This window comes from Electrona antarctica, assembly GCF_951216825.1.
Source record: "Electrona antarctica genome assembly, chromosome: 4".
NCBI lineage: Eukaryota > Metazoa > Chordata > Actinopteri > Myctophiformes > Myctophidae > Electrona > Electrona antarctica.
The window spans coordinates 11109010-11128563 of NC_136809.1; the positions used below are offsets into that span (position 1 = coordinate 11109010).

Consider the following 19554-nt stretch of genomic DNA (forward strand, 5'->3'; position numbering starts at 1 on the left):
CCATCTCACCCGACACCCTGTCATCTCTGCCTCCATCTCACCCGACACCCTGTCATCTCTGTCTCCATCTCACCCGACACCCTGTCATCTCTGTCTCCATCTCACCCGACACCCTGTCATCTCTGTCTCCATCTCACCCGACACCCTGTCATCTCTGCCTCCATCTCACCCGACACCCTGTCATCTCTGTCTCCATCTCACCCGACACCCTGTCATCTCTGCCTCCATCTCACCCGACACCCTGTCATCTCTGTCTCCATCTCACCCGACACCCTGTCATCTCTGCCTCCATCTCACCCGACACCCTGTCATCTCTGCCTCCATCTCACCCGACACCCTGTCATCTCTGTCTCCATCTCACCCGACACCCTGTCATCTCTGTCTCCATCTCACCCGACACCCTGTCATCTCTGCCTCCATCTCACCCGACACCCTGTCATCTCTGCCTCCATCTCACCCGACACCCTGTCATCTCTGCCTCCTCCATCTCACCCGACACCCTGTCATCTCTGCCTCCTCTTCTCTCACACCAACTGACTTCATGTCCTCTTTCACTACACCCATAAATCGGGTGTAGGTAATAAGGGTAGGTACCCTCACAAAAACATGCAGTAATCCTGGTCTCTAAACAAACTGCCTCCTCCTGGCCAGCCGGGGCGCCTGATGGAGGGGAAAGGAACTGGTTGGAATAACGTGTTCCTTCCACACGCTACGTCCAACCAGGGAAACTCCCCCCTGTCAGGTGTAAAGGAGCAACTTGGACACTCAGGCAGGAAGGAAGCATGAGTTCGAGTCCGTTGCTCTCCCCATGTCCCCCATATATGGGGACTAGGTTGGCGGAGGGTGTGTAGAGAGCCCAGGATCACATTAGATAATTGGCACAGGGGTGAAAAAATGGGTTACAAAATCGAGGGATAAAAATTAAATAAAAAAAAACTACACCCATAAATCTTCTCCTGGGTAGAACGATGCTGAGGTTGGAGCTGTCAGAGTTCCAACCTCAGCATCCTTCACTATCCCTCCTCTGTACATGTCCAAACTCTCACTATCCCTCCTCTGTACATGTCCAAACTCTCACTATCCCTCCTCTGTACATGTCCAAAGCATCTCCGTCTGGCCTCTCTGGCTTTATCTACAACACATCTAACATGCGCTGTCCCTCGGATGTACTCATTCCTGGGCCTATCTATCTTGGATAAAAATGGATATAATTGGTATCCCGACGTGAAAATGCATTTTCTGTTTACTAAAGAGCTGGAGAGACAGGGAGACGCCTACTTAACTAGCCTATTTATTATACAGTAGCAAATAATATCACTTAACCCTACATTTACCTGTGCCCTGTATCTGTAACTGTTACTGCTGTGCTGCCTCTGGTGCTTGAAATTCCCCCGCAGGATCAATAGAAAGGTATCTATCTATCTATGAAGAAGTGCCAGTGCCTACTCACAAATTCAGTTTGCAGATTGCTTTCATTTCTTGTGTTCGTTGTGTTCTCAACGTGGTGCCCGCAGGGGCCCGCAGGGGTCCTTGACGTGGTTGCAGGGGGTCCATTTGGTCCCTGGCTGGGGCAGCCAGGGACCAAATGGATCCTTGTAAATCTGTAACTCATGAATGGAACCAAATGGACCCTAATTAGTACACTCTCTGAGTTAAATATGCACTGAGGATTTTACAGTGTCGATTGGCGTCACAATGACCAAAATTGTATCAAATGGGGGTCCGGACCGTGGCCTAAATCAATGCATATCAAACTGTGGATCACGGAAAAGAAAAGGGTTGACATGTCGGACGCAAAGTTAGCAGGCCGCGTCTGTCCCCGATGCTACCTAACATGCCAGGGAGGGGAGATACAGGCCGCGTCTGTCCCCGATGCTACCTAACATGCCAGGTAGGGTAGATACAGGCCGCGTCTGTCCCCGATGCTACCTAACATGCCAGGGAGGGGTCTGTCCCCGATGCTACCTAACATGCCAGGGAGGGGAGATATTGGGCCTGTCCCCGATGCTACCTAACATGCCAGGGAGGGGAGATATTGGGCCTGTCCCCGATGCTACCTAACATGCCAGGGAGGGGAGATATTGGGCCTGTCCCGATGCTACCTAACATGCCAGGGAGGGGAGATATTGTCCCCGATGCTACCTAACATGCCAGGGAGGCGTCTGTCCCCGATGCTACCTAACATGCCAGGGAGGGGAGATATCTGTCCCCGATGCTACCTAACATGCCAGGGAGGGGAGATATTGGGCCTTGCATGGGATGGGGAATAAGCAGGAAAAATAGAATTATTATGACGTATATATTATACGCCGAGCTCCAAAACATAGTGATGCAACCACAGATGGTGCATTACATAAGAGCAGTGATGGAGCTATAGAGGGGTGGGATTTCGGGGAGCATATTAAAAATTATCCAACTCCAATCATCCACCCCACCCGTTATTGTTTATTGACTTTGGTGTGACTTCATAAGAGTCTATTTATTCTTCAAAGTACCATGTTATTGATACTAACATTGTGACCCATCTATATAGAGCTTGAACTACAGTGCGGCGCCAACATTCTACTCCTAACCACCTCCAGCTTTGTTTGTGTTTAACTATGCCCTCGCAGCAGCAGCTGATTCCACGCCTGGATGTGGCACATTCAAGATGTAACTTTTGACCCGGCACTTGTGTATGCAGCGAACACACACGCTGTGTGGGAGGGTGGACTTTCCATGCTTCACGGCATTAACCCATTCAGGCCTGACATCGGAAAAAAAAAAAAAAAAAAATCTAAATCATGACAATTTTCGGAAAGATTTGAGGCACATTTTAACGATTTTTCAAAAATAGCAGACCTACAAGTTCATAGCGCGCCACTCGGTGGCGCGCTATGAACTTGTAGATCTGCTATTTTTCAATAGCTAAATTATAACAATGTTTAAAACACCAAAACGGGTTCCCGCCCCAAAATGGGTTAATGGTTAATGTGGTTAAACGCTAACGTGACATGGATGCGTTCCAGGTCTCAATGGATTAATCATGGCATTGTGAGCCCCTGTATATTGTATCTGATTACGTAAGGTCGATAAACACACCCCGGCCACCTTCTCTTCCACGTAGGCTGGTGTGCGCTCTTAGCACTCACTTTTAGTGTGGGTGTGATCTTTGCGGGTCAGCTCGTACTTTTGTATCGGTACAAAGGATGGAGCCATGCAGCCAGATGTGTTCTATTCTGTTTTTCCCTGTAAGAATGCTTGTGTTTAGTAACGTCCTTCTGCACAGTAATGTGAGTCTCTGTCCCTCTGTTTGCAGGCGGTGAGGCTTTCCCATTGGACGCTGCTCCGCGATTCCATGTATTACACGTTTTCCATCGTTGCCCTCATTGCCGTAAGGGTTTATTGTGTAAACTAAACACACACACACACACACACACACACACACACACACACACACACACACACAAATACACACACACACATGCACACACACAACCACACAGACACATGCATGCACGCACACAAACAAACAAACAAACAAACAAACAAACACACACACACACACACAGGCACTTGTATTCACAAGAGTGAAGAGAGAGAGTGGGAAATTAAATATGGATGCAGAAACGCGAACACAATATTACATACGGTAGAAGGGAGACCGTACGTACGGCCATGTGTTCCCTCAACAACCATAACCCCAACCCGTACTCGTGGCCCAATCCAACCCTAAACTGAAGGTGCATATATAGGGCTGACCCCCTGTAGAGCAAAGTCACAGCGTGCATGTACTGTACATACAGTATGCACATACTGTAGTCTACTATGTGTACAGCAGGGTTCCCCAATAGGCGGCCCGCGGAGCGCCCCCTTGTGGCCCCTGGAAGAATTTCAAACAAATCTGGGGGGGGGGGGTCCCAGATATAAATGGCATTAAATGGGGGTCAGTAGCCTATGCATGTCAAACTGGGCATCCTTTTCAGATGGGGTCTTGCCGTGAAAATGAATTTTCAGGGCAAAACCTCGACCTCACGCGTGCAGACTCGGCCCCCAGCCTGGTACCCTAGTCAAAATATGGCCCTTGAGGAAAATGAATTGGGGAAGCCTGGTGTACAGTATATGGAGTGCCACGAATGTGCTCAATACCGTTTTTCTTTTTTTTTACGAGCTTCAGTGTGACAGAAAAGCATAATGATGCTACTGACTGGAGTCCCCCAGGACCACAATGTGACAGTGATTGTAAACTCTGTACAAATAGCATGATCTTCAAGCTCATAGGTTTTTAAGGCATGGTGAGCTTGTTGACGGGCTATTCTTTGGCCGGATGTTCGCCCCGAGGATAGGGGCGCTAGGGTTCATGTGGTTAACAGCTGCCTACACGGCATCACTCACTCCAGTTCAGCCTGACAACACACTGCTGGCATGAACAGCACAGGGTGCTCTTAGTCAACACACTGCTGGTATGAACAGCACAGGGTGCTCTTAGTCAACACACTGCTGGTATGAACAGCACAGGGTGCTCTTAGTCAACACACTGCTGGCATGAACAGCACAGGGTGCTCTTAGTCAACACACTGCTGGCATGAACAGCACAGGGTGCTCTTAGTCAACACACTGCTGGCATGAACAGCACAGGGTGACAACACACTGCTGGCATGAACAGCACAGGGTGCTCTTAGTCAACACACTGCTGGTATGAACAGCACAGGGTACTCTTAGTCAACACACTGCTGGCATGAACAGCACAGGGTGCTCTTAGTCAACACACTGCTGGCATGAACAGCACAGGGTGCTCTTAGTCAACACACTGCTGGCATGAACAGCACAGGGTGCTCTTAGTCAACACACTGCTGGCATGAACAGCACAGGGTGACAACACACTGCTGGCATGAACAGCACAGGGTGCTCTTAGTCAACACACTGCTGGTATGAACAGCACAGGGTACTCTTAGTCAACACACTGCTGGTATGAACAGCACAGGGTACTCTTAGTCAACACACTGCTGGCATGAACAGCACAGGGTGCTCTTAGTCATCACACTGCTGGTATGAACAGCACAGGGTGCTCTTAGTCAACACACTGCTGGCATGAACAGCACAGGGTGACAACACACTGCTGGCATGAACAGCACAGGGTGCTCTTAGTCAACACACTGCTGGTATGAACAGCACAGGGTACTCTTAGTCAACACACTGCTGGTATGAACAGCACAGGGTACTCTTAGTCAACACACTGCTGGCATGAACAGCACAGGGTGCTCTTAGTCATCACACTGCTGGTATGAACAGCACAGGGTGCTCTTAGTCAACACACTGCTGGTATGAACAGCACAGGGTACTCTTAGTCAACACACTGCTGGCATGAACAGCACAGGGTGCTCTTAGTCATCACACTGCTGGTATGAACAGCACAGGGTGACAACACACTGCTGGCATGAACAGCACAGGGTGACAACACACTGCTGGCATGAACAGCACAGGGTGACAACACACTGTTGGCATGAACAGCACAGGGTGACAACACACTGTTGGCATGAACAGCACAGGGTGACAACACACTACTGGCATGAACAGCACAGGGTGACAACACACTGCTGGCATGAACAGCACAGGGTGACAACCAAGGGGGCAGGCAGACTTTCCAACGTTGAAGCTCTGGGTCCTAGTGGTAGGAGGAGGGACTACAGGCGGACCCGTGGATTCATGACCGGGAAACCCCGTGCAGCTGGGCTTTAACGTTGAGCGCTCGGTTGCCCTACGTCACTCAGGACCTCAAAGTTGAGGTCCTGGGAGGGACTTCCGGCAGTCTTCCGGGTGCTTCAAAACGCCACTGAGCAACTTCCACTGACATGAATAGCTGGGGGGGCGGAGCTTCGCGCCAGTTCAGTCTCTATTATATATATACTCTATGGTGACAACACACTGCTGGCATGAACAGCACAGGGTGCTCTTCCACAGGGGTGGAAAACATATTCAAAGTTTTTACTTAAGTAAAAGTATGAATGCTGCAATATAGAAATTAATACTTTGTTACAAGTAGAAGTCCGGAATTCAAAAAAGTACAAAAGTATTGGTATCAAAATGTACCAAAGGTAAAAGTACTCATCGTGCAGAATGTCTCATTTCAAGTTTTCAAATGTATAATAATCCTTCAAAAATCTGCTATTTTTGAAAAATGTGGTGCAAATCTTTGAATATATCAGATTTTAACTCAAATCTTTGCTTCCGGGGGAGTCCCTGGAACATATTTTCAGATGGGGGTCTGCGGCAAAATACAGATAATTCTGGCGGTCCTTGACATGAAAAAGGTTGAGCACCACTGACATAGAAACATGGGTTTTTCAGAAAACCTTTAGGATTTAGAAGACCTTTTTTTTTTTAGAATCGGCCTCAGTCCTAAATGGGTTTAAGACAGCTCAGAATTTGACCCACTCCTGATTGCTAGAGCTCTTGGTGTACTGCACCACCTAGTGGTGAACATGTTTTACTGCAGACAAATGTCAGTGCTCCTACTTTGGCTGTTGCTCTAACATTCTCCCTTCTCTGTTTTACCTCAACAGTTCATCTATGATGAGAATGTATGTTGGTAAGTGAGAATGTATGTTGGTAAGTTAGAATGTATCATGGTACGTGATAATGTATCATGGTAAGTGAGAATGTATCATGGTACGTGATAATGTATCATGGTAAGTGAGAATGTATCATGGTAAGTGAGAATGTATCATGGTAAGTGAGAATGTATCATGGTAAGTGAGAATGTATCATGGTAAGTGAGAATGTATCATGGTAAGTGAGAATGTATCATGGTACGTGAGAATGTATCATGGTATGTGAGAATGTATCATGGTACGTGAGAATGTATCATGGTAAGTGAGAATGTATCATGGTACGTGAGAATGTATCATGGTACGTGAGAATGTATCATGGTAAGTGAGAATGTATCATGGTAAGTGAGAATGTATCATGGTACGTGAGAATGTATCATGGTACGTGAGAATGTATCATGGTACGTGAGAATGTATCATGGTACGTGAGAATGTATCATGGTAAGTGAGAATGTATCATGGTACGTGAGAATGTATCATGGTAAGTGAGAATGTATCATGGTAAGTGAGAATGTATCATGGTACGTGAGAATGTATCATGGTACGTGAGAATGTATCATGGTACGTGAGAATGTATCATGGTACGTGAGAATGTATCATGGTAAGTGAGAATGTATCATGGTACGTGAGAATGTATCATGGTAAGTGAGAATGTATCATGGTAAGTGAGAATGTATCATGGTACGTGAGAATGTATCATGGTAAGTGAGAATGTATCATGGTACGTGAGAATGTATCATGGTAAGTGAGAATGTATCATGGTAAGTGAGAATGTATCATGGTACGTGAGAATGTATCATGGTAAGTGAGAATGTATCATGGTAAGTGAGAATGTATCATGGTACGTGAGAATGTATCATGGTAAGTGAGAATGTATCATGGTAAGTGAGAATGTATCATGGTACGTGAGAATGTATCATGGTAAGTGAGAATGTATCATGGTACGTGAGAATGTATCATGGTAAGTGAGAATGTATCATGGTAAGTGAGAATGTATCATGGTACGTGAGAATGTATCATGGTAAGTGAGAATGTATCATGGTAAGTGAGAATGTATCATGGTACGTGAGAATGTATCATGGTACGTGAGAATGTATCATGGTACGTGCCTGAGTGATCTGTGAAAGCCTGCATGGGTGTTTGAGGGAAGACATAAAATATGGATTATTTTCTTAGCTATGGAATGCACTTCCTATTACAATCAAAACTGCAGCCCCACTCCTCTTCCGCCGTAGTCAGAAAACCCACCTTTTCAGACTCCATCATGGCCCGTAGCACTTGCCCTATAGCCCCTTAGATAGCACTTTATGTAGACTTAGATAGCATTTTATACAGACTTATAGCATGTTACGTAGACTAGAATTGCATTTTATGTAGTCATAGCACTTTATAGTAAATATGTATAGTATAGTATGTATAGTTTACATGTATAGTTTCATTATATAGATATCTGCTAAATGCTTAAATTGTAAATTGTAATTGTTAGCGATTATTAGTATTGTTTTATCTATTATATATCCAATTATCAATGCAAAACATTTTAAATGCATTTTTCTTTTAATAATTGATAGAGTCAATTAGTCTGATTAACCACTTACGCCCTATTTTATACGTTGTCATACGACAGTATTACACAAAAAGAGCAAACTAATTAATAACTGATTTACAAGCTCACCGTGCGGTTGCGACCTGAGCTTGAAGATTGGCTATTTTGCCTTTTTTTACGCATTTCTTTCGTTTCAAAATCAATTATTTTTTCATTAAAATTGTTCAAATCGATTAGCTTAATTAACTTTTGCACCCCTAACATAAAACACTTCTGCTGATAAGTACTGTAGTGCATTGTATGCTAACTTGTTGTTTGTATCTAGGTGGGAATCTCTGATCCTGGTCCTCATGTATGTGGTCTACATCATCATGATGAAGTACGTATCTGCCCTCAACAATGGGCTCTATGCACACACGCCATTTTGGAAAGAACTTGGGCCACTTCACTACTTCCATGTTACCTATGATACTAATGAAGGCTCTTGTTCCAGAGTCAGGGTGCTGCTATTCATCATCATCATCATAACCTTTATTTAAGCTCGGAGTACAATTGAGGGGCAGGCCCTCATTTTCAATGTAGCCGAAATACAAAACAATCAACAATCAACAATATACATTAAATACAGCAATATAAAATATATGTATTGGAAAACAGAAAGTATTCAAAACTAAAATAACTATAATAGATAGATGAGAATTAATTTAAACATTTACATTTACGTTGTTGAACAAAAGTGCTAGAAATCATTTCCCTGAATTGACCTATAGGGAAGGCAGTGATCAGACTTTTAGGATCTTCTGGAGTTCGTTCCAATCAAATGGAGCACTGACAGAAAAAGCTGCTTTACCTACAGTTGGAGGCCATCGATTGTCCTTTTCTTTTTGCTGAGGTTTGCGTGATCTGCGCAAAAGGACAGTTAACCCATTTTGGGCGGGAACCCCTTTTGGTGTTTTAAACATTATGTTATAATTTAGCTATTGAAAAATAGCAGATCTACAAGCTCATAGCGCGCCACCGAGTGGCGCGCTACGAGCTTGTAGGTCTGCTATTTTTGAAAAATCGTGAAAATATTTATTTCAGAAAACTGGAGGATTTAGAAGGATTTTTTAAAATTTTGAGGTCAGGCCTAAATGGGTCAAATGATAAGGGACAATATCGGTGGCACCCAACTGTAGCTCTGAGTTAGCAAATGGAACCTTGAGGGTCAGGAAGACACTCGAGCGGGTCTGATAAGGACTTGGATTCTGATCCAACATAGAGCAAATGTAAGAGGGGACCATTCCTGAGATGGCTTTGAAAATGAACATATACCAGTGCTATAGAGCGTGGCAGTCCCGCCCCCTACCATGGACCAGGAAATGATTCTCCGTTCATTTTCCTCATAGACATTTCAGAAAGTATTTATTTAAAGACGTTTACGCCGCGGACAAAGCCAACTCGAGTCGTGACAAATCATGACAACAAACACAATTTTTTGGACCGAACAAATAATTAGAAAGAAGAAAAAAACGGCAGGTTACAACACTTTTTTTTGTTGTTTTTCTTCTTTGTAATTATTTGTTTGGTCCAAAATATTGTTTGTGTTGTCATGAGTTGTCACGACTCGAGTTGGCTTTGTCCGCGGCGTAACCGTCTTTAAATAAATACTTTTTGAAATGTCTATGGGAAAAATGCATTGGGATTCATTTCCTGGTCCATGGTAGGGGGCGGGACTGCGACGCTCTATTGTGCATGTCGGCTCACTAGAAACACTCAGCTACAGTGGGTCTTTATTAAGTGTCCTGGAGTGGGTTCCAAATGGCCCCGTACGGGTGTGTAACTCTGAGAGTGTACAAATGGAACCAAATGGACCCAGCCCACCCGGGTCCATTTGGTTCCATTTGTACACTGTCAGAGTTATGGCGGTCCGTGAAATTAAAGTTTGAGAACCACTGCACACTAAATGGAACAGAGCCTTAATAATTAGTATCATCGGTAGCACCTGAAGCTAGGTGAAGGAAGTATACTATAGAGCGTCGCAGTCCCGCCCCCTACCATGGACCAGGAAATGAATCCCAATGCATTTTTCCCATAGACATTTCAGAAAGTATTTATTTAAAGACGGTTACGCCGCGGACAAAGCCAACTCGAGTCGTGACAAATCATGACAACACAAACAATATTTTGGACCAAACAAATAATTACAAAGAAGAAAAACAACAAAAAAAGTGTTGTAACCTGCCGTTTTTTCTTCTTTCTAATTATTTGTTCGGCCCAAAAAATTGTGTTTGTTGTCATGATTTGTCACGACTCGAGTTGGCTTTGTCCGCGGCGTAAACGTCTTTAAATAAATACTTTCTGAAATGTCTATGAGGAAAATGAACGGAGAATCATTTCCTGGTCCATGGTAGGGGGCGGGACTGTGACGCTCTATAGGGAAGCGGCCCGGAAGTAGGAAGAGTTATTCTATGTGCTCAGTAGGCCCTCAGTAAATAAATAAATGCGATATATGTTACAGTAGTACGATTGGAAAACCAGTCGGACTTTCGCGAGTGGGAGGCTTTGATGTCGCCGCCATACAACCGTACAAACCGAGCATTTTCTGCTCGGTTTGTACAGTATATAATAATTAAAGTAATTCATTACTTTCAATTATAATCTATTCTATAATATTGTAGACAATATTCACTCCTCTCTAGATAAAACAGCCACTGCAAATGAACGCATGAGACCTGAGCTGTATTCAGAATAGTCTATGCATCAAAAGCTACTATGACATTAATAGTTGTAAAAATAAATTGATAAGTTACACTTAACCACTTATGCCAAATATACATATTCATACAAAGAATTAAGACATTTAAAAAATGTATAAAATTACAAAAATATATTGGCGAATTCCCCCCCACCTACATTACTGTATATGATGAAAGTGTGTCAATAACTGACTTCAGGTCCACACTGTGCGAATAGAGCCTCCATGTTGCTACTATCTTTTTGCGTGTCATAATCCTGTCAGGCTGACATTTGTGACCAGGTCTAGCAAAATGGTCCCCATCTCGCCTATAATGAAAAGGCAGAAAATCTAAAATAAACGTGATTTCTTTTTAGTGATTTTCGGTTTTTTTCATATTAACACAGCTTGAATGTTGAAGAAAGTTTTCATTCCAACAGATTATTGATTTGGTCAAATTAAATGTATATATTTATAAGTCAAAGTAGGCTAGCCAGCTCTAGGTGTTGAAATGTTGTGAACATTCAAACGGGATTTTCTCAGCTTTGGGTAAAACGGCACAATCATTTTAAAATGGTCATATCTCCTTCAAATATTTTCCAATTTCATTGAATGATACATCATATGAAAGCTTACATTCTGTACTTTAATAATCTGTACAAAACTGAACAATGACTCTGGTCGAGATGAGGCCCTATTTGCCAGACCCGGTCACATTTTGTGTCACCTGTCGGCAGGTTTAACGGCAGGGCACAGCGCTACTTTGACCGGCGGAAGAAGGGCTCGGGGGCCATGGCCAACGGCCTGACAGGGAGCACTGACCTGGACGACAATGTCACCTGCGATGCCACCGCAGTACTGCTCAAGAAAGGTAACCCAATCATTAACCTAGCCTGACAGGGAGCACTGACCTGGACGACAATGTCACCTGCGATGCCACCGCAGTACTGCTCAAGAAAGGTAACCCAATCATTAACCTAGCCTGACAGGGAGCACTGACCTGGACGACAATGTCACCTGCGATGCCACCGCAGTACTGCTCAAGAAAGGTAACCCAATCATTAACCTAGCCTGACAGGGAGCACTGACCTGGACGACAATGTCACCTGCGATGCCACCGCAGTACTGCTCAAGAAAGGTAACCCAATCATTAACCTAGCCTGACAGGGAGCACTGACCTGGACGACAATGTCACCTGCGATGCCACCGCAGTACTGCTCAAGAAAGGTAACCCAATCATTAACCTAGCCTGACAGGGAGCACTGACCTGGACGACAATGTCACCTGCGATGCCACCGCAGTACTGCTCAAGAAAGGTAACCCAATCATTAACCTAGCCTGACAGGGAGCACTGACCTGGACGACAATGTCACCTGCGATGCCACCGCAGTACTGCTCAAGAAAGGTAACCCAATCATTAACCTAGCCTGACAGGGAGCACTGACCTGGACGACAATGTCACCTGCGATGCCACCGCAGTACTGCTCAAGAAAGGTAACCCAATCATTAACCTAGCCTGACAGGGAGCACTGACCTGGACGACAATGTCACCTGCGATGCCACCGCAGTACTGCTCAAGAAAGGTAACCCAATCATTAACCTAGCGGCTGCGTCACCACCAGGCTTTCCACCATGGAGGAAATGAAATGAAATGAAATGAAATCTATATTTACCCAGGGTATCTGGGCTAATTCTTCCAGCCAGGCCCTGCTCATAGAACACATTTCATCGTAGTGGTTGATGCCTTGTTCAAGGGCATTTCAGCGGTGGTAATTTTAACGTGTCGGACGGCTGATTCGAACTGGGAACCTTCCGGTATCTAGACCGCGCCGCTATCCGTTCGGCCACCGCTGCCACTAAAGCCTGGTATTCCTTCTTAAAGGGGCATTCCACTCATTTTCAACATTTTACTATGTCATTAATATACCTTAGAGCTGTTGTGTGGACATAATTAAAAAAAAAGTCCCCCCATTCTGTGTTTCCTAGAACTGTAAGTATGAAAAGAATCATTAACATGGTGAAACACATCTTGATGACATCATCAAGATGTGTTTCACCATGTTAATGATTTTTTTCAGATCTCCAGTTTTATTATGTCCACACAACAGCTATAAGGTATATTAATGACATAGTAAAATGTTGAAAATGAGTGGAATGCCCCTTTAAACTGAGCGGTGTGATCCGGTTTACAAAAGAGATTGGGTTCCCGTGGCGGGTTGCGGTCGGTGTCGCATTGTTTAAAAACATGAATCTGTTAGTTTAGTCTCGCTAGGCCCCCTTACGAGTTAGAATAAAATATAGATATACCAAACAACTTTTTATTTTTTTCTTATCCCACGATTTTTCACAATCCTGTGTGCTACACTCCCTCTGCTAACCTGGGAAGATTTTCTTTGTATCAATGCATTGCTGAACACTTAAACATACAAGCATTGTGTGTGTGTGTGTGTGTGTGTGTGTGTGTGTGTGTGTGTGTGTGTGTGTGTGTGTGTGTGTGTGTGTGTGTGTGTGTGTGTGTGTGTGTGTGTGTGTGTGTGTGTGTGTGTGTGTGTGTGTGTGTGTGTGTGTGTGTGTGTGTGTGTGCGCGTGTGTGTGTCTCTAGCTAACTTCCACTGTACGCCATCTGTGCTGATGGTGGATGAGCTACTGTCAGCCTACCCGCACCAGCTGTCCTTCTCCGAGGCTGGCATGAGGATCATGATCACCAGCCACTTCTCACCCCGGACCCGTCTCACCATGGCCTCACGCCTGCTCATCAATGAGGTACACGTGCTGGATACAATACCCCAGGGGTTCTCAACCCGTGGGTCGCGACCCCTCGGGGGGTCGCCAAATTATTTTGGGGGGTCCCCAAAATATTTTAAAAAAAAAAGAAGAAAAAAAAATTATTTTCACGATTTTTCAAAAATAGCAGATCTACAAGTTCATAGCGCGCCACTCGGTGGCGCGCTATGAGCTTGTAGATCTGCTATTTTTCAATAGCTAAATTATAACAATGCTTAAAACACCAAATGGGGTTCCCGCCCAAAATGGGTTAAGGTTATTGTAGCAGTCAATTTATATTGGGGGTCGGGAGGGGGCGGGGCGGGGGTCCCGAGACATTGCCAAAGCATTTCCGGGGGTTCCCGGCCAAAAACGTTGAGAACCCCTGCAATACCCCACTCCCCCTAAAGATGATTTGTACGTCCGTACGTACATTGTTGTTTCACCTGTGTGCGCTCACGCACGCGCGGCGCGTATGTGCGCACGAGCGCGTGCGTGTTCGTGTCTCCATGTTCTCCGCTGTTTGATTTCACACTTGTTTTATGTACAGTAATTATGCCATGCAGTGTTACATGTTTGTAACACTGCATTTAATTTAAAGTTGTATCACTTTGGAGATTCTTCCGTGTATTGTATTTACGTTTATGTACTTGAGGTTATTCATGGTAATTTTTTTTGTAATGTTTGTACTGATGTAGGATTGATTGTGTACTTTTATTTAGTTCACACTTGAAAAAGACAAGAAAGGTTGGAAAAGAAAAGGAAAAAAAACCATTACTGTAGTTGCCTTTTTTTGGTCTTAAATGGGGCGTTGGGCAATGCAAATGATCTCCCACATGAACACGCATCTGACCTTCAGGCGAAAATGAGGAACAACTGTGATCTGCACATTTGATAGACACACCCCTTTGTGAATTGCACGTTGGTTAGAACATACTATTATACTAATATATACTACAATATACTATTATTTAGTTATTTTACAACAGACCCATTGATTCTAAATGTCGGTTTGGTAATATTGTTGGTTAATTGCCCAGCCTTACTGTACTGTAGCTCAAGTTGTCGTGTTCTATGGCGGTTCCCAGAGGCAACGGCTGATCAACACCAGCGAGACGCGCATGTGCGTCAATCGCATCACCAACGGGGACTCCGACTCGGCGCCCAGGGCACAGGAGAGGCGTGGCCTAGAGAACGGGATGCAGGGCGGAGTCTCAGAGAGGGGTCTCAACGGGCGGTGCAGGGTCCAGCTGCTGGAGTCCGCGAGCAAGACGGAGAACGAAAACGACGACAACGAGAACAACGAGAACGGCGAAGAAGGAGAGGGTGACGATGACAAGGATGGCCCTATCGTGCCTTTTAGAGCTCCAGGTGAGACAAACTGTTCCACTTCTACTGCAGCTGGATCACTTTTGATGACAGGGTCCATGATTATATATTAGGGTTGGGATCCTTTGGCCTGGGCCGTGGGTGGCTCAGCGGTCCAGGCACCTTGGCCAGTAGCCCGAGCCTGGCAGTGTGCCGCGGGTTCGACTCCCGATCCTGACGGCCTTTACTGCATGTCACTCCCCCATCTCTCTCCCCCATTTCCTGTCAGCCTACTGTCTGTCCCTCTATAAAAAATGAAGGCGAAAGCCACAAAAAAAACATTTAAAGGGTTGGGATCCTTTAGGATTTTATCAATTCACACCCTACTGTATTCATTATTAATACTATTATTTATTTTTTCATGTCTTTTTTTATATATAATTTATAGTGGAAACATTTTGACAGCTTCAGTGATGAACATTCAGTTTCCAATGCACCTTCATTTTCCCCCTTTGCCAAACACAAAACCTATAGTGTTCAAACCAGTGGGCTGAAATAATAAAACAGGACGAGAAGAAAAGGAAATGATAATCATGTAAATAAGGATAATCATAACAAAATAATCCTACAATATTATCTATCTATAAATGCACCACGTCTCTGTGTGTACGTCTGTAATCCACATAACCCGAGAACCGCTCGCCCCAAATTTGACCCACGCGTTCCACACCACCACAGGGAGTGCAGTGTTCCACACCACCACAGGGAGTGCTGTGGTTCCACACCACCACAGGGAGTGCAGTGTTCCACACCCCCACAGGGAGTGGAGTGTTCCACACCACCACACGGAGTGCAGTGTTCCACACCCCCACAGGGAGTGGAGTGTTCCACACCCCCACAGGGAGTGCAGTGTTCCACACCCCCACAGGGAGTGGTTCGTTCCACACCACCACAGGGAGTGGTTCGTTCCACACCACCACAGGGAGTGCGTTCCACACCACCACAGGGAGTGGTTCGTTCCACACCACCACAGGGAGTGCGTTCCACACCACCACAGGGAGTGGTGGTTCCACACCACCACAGGGAGTGCTGTGTTCCACACCACCACAAGGAGTGCTGTGTTCCACACCACCACAGGGAGTGCGTTCCACACCACCACAGGGAGTGGTGGTTCCACACCACCACAGGGAGTGCTGTGTTCCACACCACCACAGGGAGTGCTGTGTTCCACACCACCACAGGGAGTGCGGTGCCCAGCCTTGAGTCGGATAGACCAGGGGTTCTCAACCCGTGGGTCGCGACCCCTCGGGGGGTCGCCAAATTATTTTAGGGGGTCCCCAAATTATTAAAAAAAAAAAAAAGAAAGATTTTGTTTTTTCACGATTTTTCAAAAATAGCAGACCTACAAGCTCATAGCGCGCCACTCGGTGGCGCGCTATGAGCTTGTAGATCTGCTATTTTTCAATAGCTAAATTATAACATAATGCTTAAAACACCAAAAGGGGTTCCCGCCCAAAATGGGTTAAGGTTATTGTAGCAGTCAATTTATATTGGGGGTCGGGAGGGGGCGGGGCGGGGGTCCCGAGACATTGCCAAAGTATTTCCGGGGGTCCCCGGCCAAAAACGTTGAGAACCCCTGGGATAGACGGTTGTCCAGAACTAGCACAAAAGTCTCTGCCCATGGCTCCGGGACAGGGCCCAAATCCAGATCTCCATATATGGAGCTGGCCTGTTCTGACATCACAATGCTGTGCGACCTCGCCCCTTTATTAGCCAATATTGATCACACCTGATCACCCCCCAACGGGCACTGTTCTAGTAATCTATAGTAACTAATAAGTAAGCCTGGGCCGTGGCTCAGCGGTCCAGGCACCTTGGCTGTTAATCCAGTCTGGCAGTGTGCCGCGGGTTCGACTTCCGATCCCGACGGCCTTTACTGCATGTCACTCCCCCATCTCTCTCCCCCATTTCCTGTCAGCCTACTGTCTGTCCCTCTATAAAAAATATAAAATAAAGGTGGAAGCCGCAAAAAAAAAAACCATTTAATTAATAACTAATAAGTAGAGGACCTAAAAAAAAAGAAATACCGGTAGTAATACTAATATAAATAATTATACATCAAATATATTGCATGGAGGTATGTGGTTGTGTCCTAAAGGATAAAGAGAATAGTTTTTATATTGCATGGAGGTATGTGGTTGTGTCCTAAAGGATAAAGAGAATAGTTTTTCTCCCGTCTCTCTCCGGCCGGCGCTCGCCGTGCAGCCGGTGTGTTCAACAAGCTGAAGTGGCTGTTCATGTGGCCGCTGTGCTTCCTGCTGTTCTTCACGGTGCCAAACTGCAGCAAGCGGCGCTGGGGGAACTGGTTCATGGTGTCCTTCATCACAGCCACCATGTGGATCGCTGGCCTCTCCTACATCATGGTGTGGATGGTACGTCAAAAAGGTTCATCCCACTCACTCACTCGCTCGCTCGCTCACTCACTCACTCACTCACTCACTCACTCACTCACTCACTCACTCACTCACTCACTCATTCACGCACGCACGCACGCACGCACGTACGCACGCACGCACGCTCGCTCGCTCGCTCACTCACTCACTCACTGGAGACAGGTTTTTTTCTTTTTACTGAAGTAAAAGTATCAATACTGCAATATAGAAATACTCTGTTGCAAGGGAAAGTTCAAAGAATTCAACATGTACTTGCGTAAAAGTCCAAAAGCATTGGCATCAAAATGTACAAAGAAGTACCAAAAGTCAAAGTACGCATTATGTAGAATGTCCCATAATACGTGTGTGTGTGTGTATAAGTTTTCCAATGTATTCTTTTTTCAATTTGCTGAAAGGTTTTGGACAGGTTTCCACCCGACAGAAACCTACTCGACTGAACTTGTTATTATTGTGTCTGTCGAGTGGAAACCTCCTAATTCTGTCGAGTGGAAACCTCCTAATTCTGTCGAGTGGAAACCTCCTAATTCTGTCGAGTGGAAACCTCCTAATTCTGTCAAGTGGAAACCTCCTAATTCTGTCGAGTGGAAACCTCCTAATTCTGTCGAGTGGAAACCTCCTAATTCTGTCGAGTGGAAACCTCCTAATTCTGTCGAGTGGAAACCTCCTAATTCTGTCGAGTGGAAACCTCCTAATTCTGTCGAGTGGAAACCTCCTAATTCTGTCCAGTGGAAACCTCCTAATTCTGTCCAGTGGAAACCTCCTAATTCTGTCCAGTGGAAACCTCCTAATTCTGTCGAGTGGAAACCTCCTAATTCTGTCGAGTGGAAACCTCCTAATTCTGTCGAGTGGAAACCTCCTAATTCTGTCGAGTGGAAACCTCCTAATTCTGTTGAGTGGAAACCTCCTAATTCTGTCGAGTGGAAACCTCCTAATTCTGTCGAGTGGAAACCTCCTAATTCGAAGACTGTTACATTTCAGGATTCAAATTAAAAACTTCAAAAATCAGATTCAGAGAAAGTATTGAAACGCGGGCGGCACTTACTCTTGGCGCTTTTGCGTGACGCTCTCAAATAGGGCATTAATTTATGAGAAAGCACAAAAAGTCAGAATATGGAGATAAGAGGTTTGTGCCCGACATCAACGATATGTTTATCATTCATTCGTATGAAGAAAATGTCCTTGTCGCAGTGGTTGTCTCAGATGTGTGTGTGTGTGTGTGTGTGTGTGTGTGTGTGTGTGTGTGTGTGTGTGTGTGTGTGTGTGTGTGTGTGTGTGTGTGTGTGTGTGTGTGTGTGCTTTCAGGTCACAGTGATTGGCTTCACTCTGGGCATCCCTGATGTTATCATGGGCATCACATTCCTGGCAGCGGGCACCAGCGTCCCCGACTGTATGGCCAGTCTCATAGTGGCACGGCAAGGTGTGCTGCGCCCACGCACGCACGCACGCACGCACGCACGCACGCACGCATGCACACACACACACACACACACACACACACACACACACACACACACAAAAACAAACTGCTGAGATGAGGTGATTTTTCTAGTTCCCAATCATTGTAAGCGCAAGGGCAGAACAATACTTCATTTACATTCTGCATTCAGGACAATATTCAATATCCGTATTTATGAAAGAAATGGGCTTATCATTTGCGTTCATGGCGTGATGTTAAGTCGAAGTCATAATGACTTTGTCTGTTGAGTGAATCTACAGCAGTGGTCCCCAATGTGGGTCCTTGAGGCGGTTCCCCAGTGGTCCCCAATGTGGGTCCTTGAGGCGGTTCCCCAGTGGTCCCCAATGTGGGTCCTTGAGGCGGTTCCCCAGTGGTCCCCAATGTGGGTCCTTGAGGCGGTTCCCCAGCTAAATGATGACTGTACTCTGAGAGTTAACTAACTGGTTCTGTAACCCTGAGAGTGTACAATTGGAACCAAATGGACCCATTTATTTTACAATATGAATGGGGGTCTCAGAGAGAAATGCCATATTAAATGGGGTGTCCGTAGACCAGGTGTGGGCAACTTTGACGATGGAGAGGGCCACTATATTTCCACACTCACTCCCTAGGGCCATATATTACTGTCGTTGCAAAAATAGCCGATCTACAAGCTCAAAACGTGTCGCGCTGCGACGCGTTTTGAGCTCGTAGATCGGCTATTTTTGCTATATTCGAATTGAAAT

At 45.4% G+C, this 19554-nt stretch overlaps 1 protein-coding gene across 1 annotated transcript in view; it reads left to right on the forward strand.

The window, feature by feature from the left end:
• LOC306921139 (sodium/potassium/calcium exchanger 3-like) overlaps positions 1-19554 on the forward strand; it is a gene marked incomplete at both ends in the record, with an annotated part of 106619 nt that overhangs the window by 81417 nt on the left and 5648 nt on the right. Inside the window, 8 exons of the mRNA XM_079498250.1 lie at positions 3299-3373; positions 6543-6568; positions 8459-8512; positions 11587-11720; positions 13452-13612; positions 14701-14983; positions 17186-17352; positions 18676-18790. Of these exons, the coding sequence (XP_079354376.1) occupies positions 3299-3373; positions 6543-6568; positions 8459-8512; positions 11587-11720; positions 13452-13612; positions 14701-14983; positions 17186-17352; positions 18676-18790 (1015 nt within the window). The remainder of the gene's footprint in view (positions 1-3298; positions 3374-6542; positions 6569-8458; positions 8513-11586; positions 11721-13451; positions 13613-14700; positions 14984-17185; positions 17353-18675; positions 18791-19554) is intronic.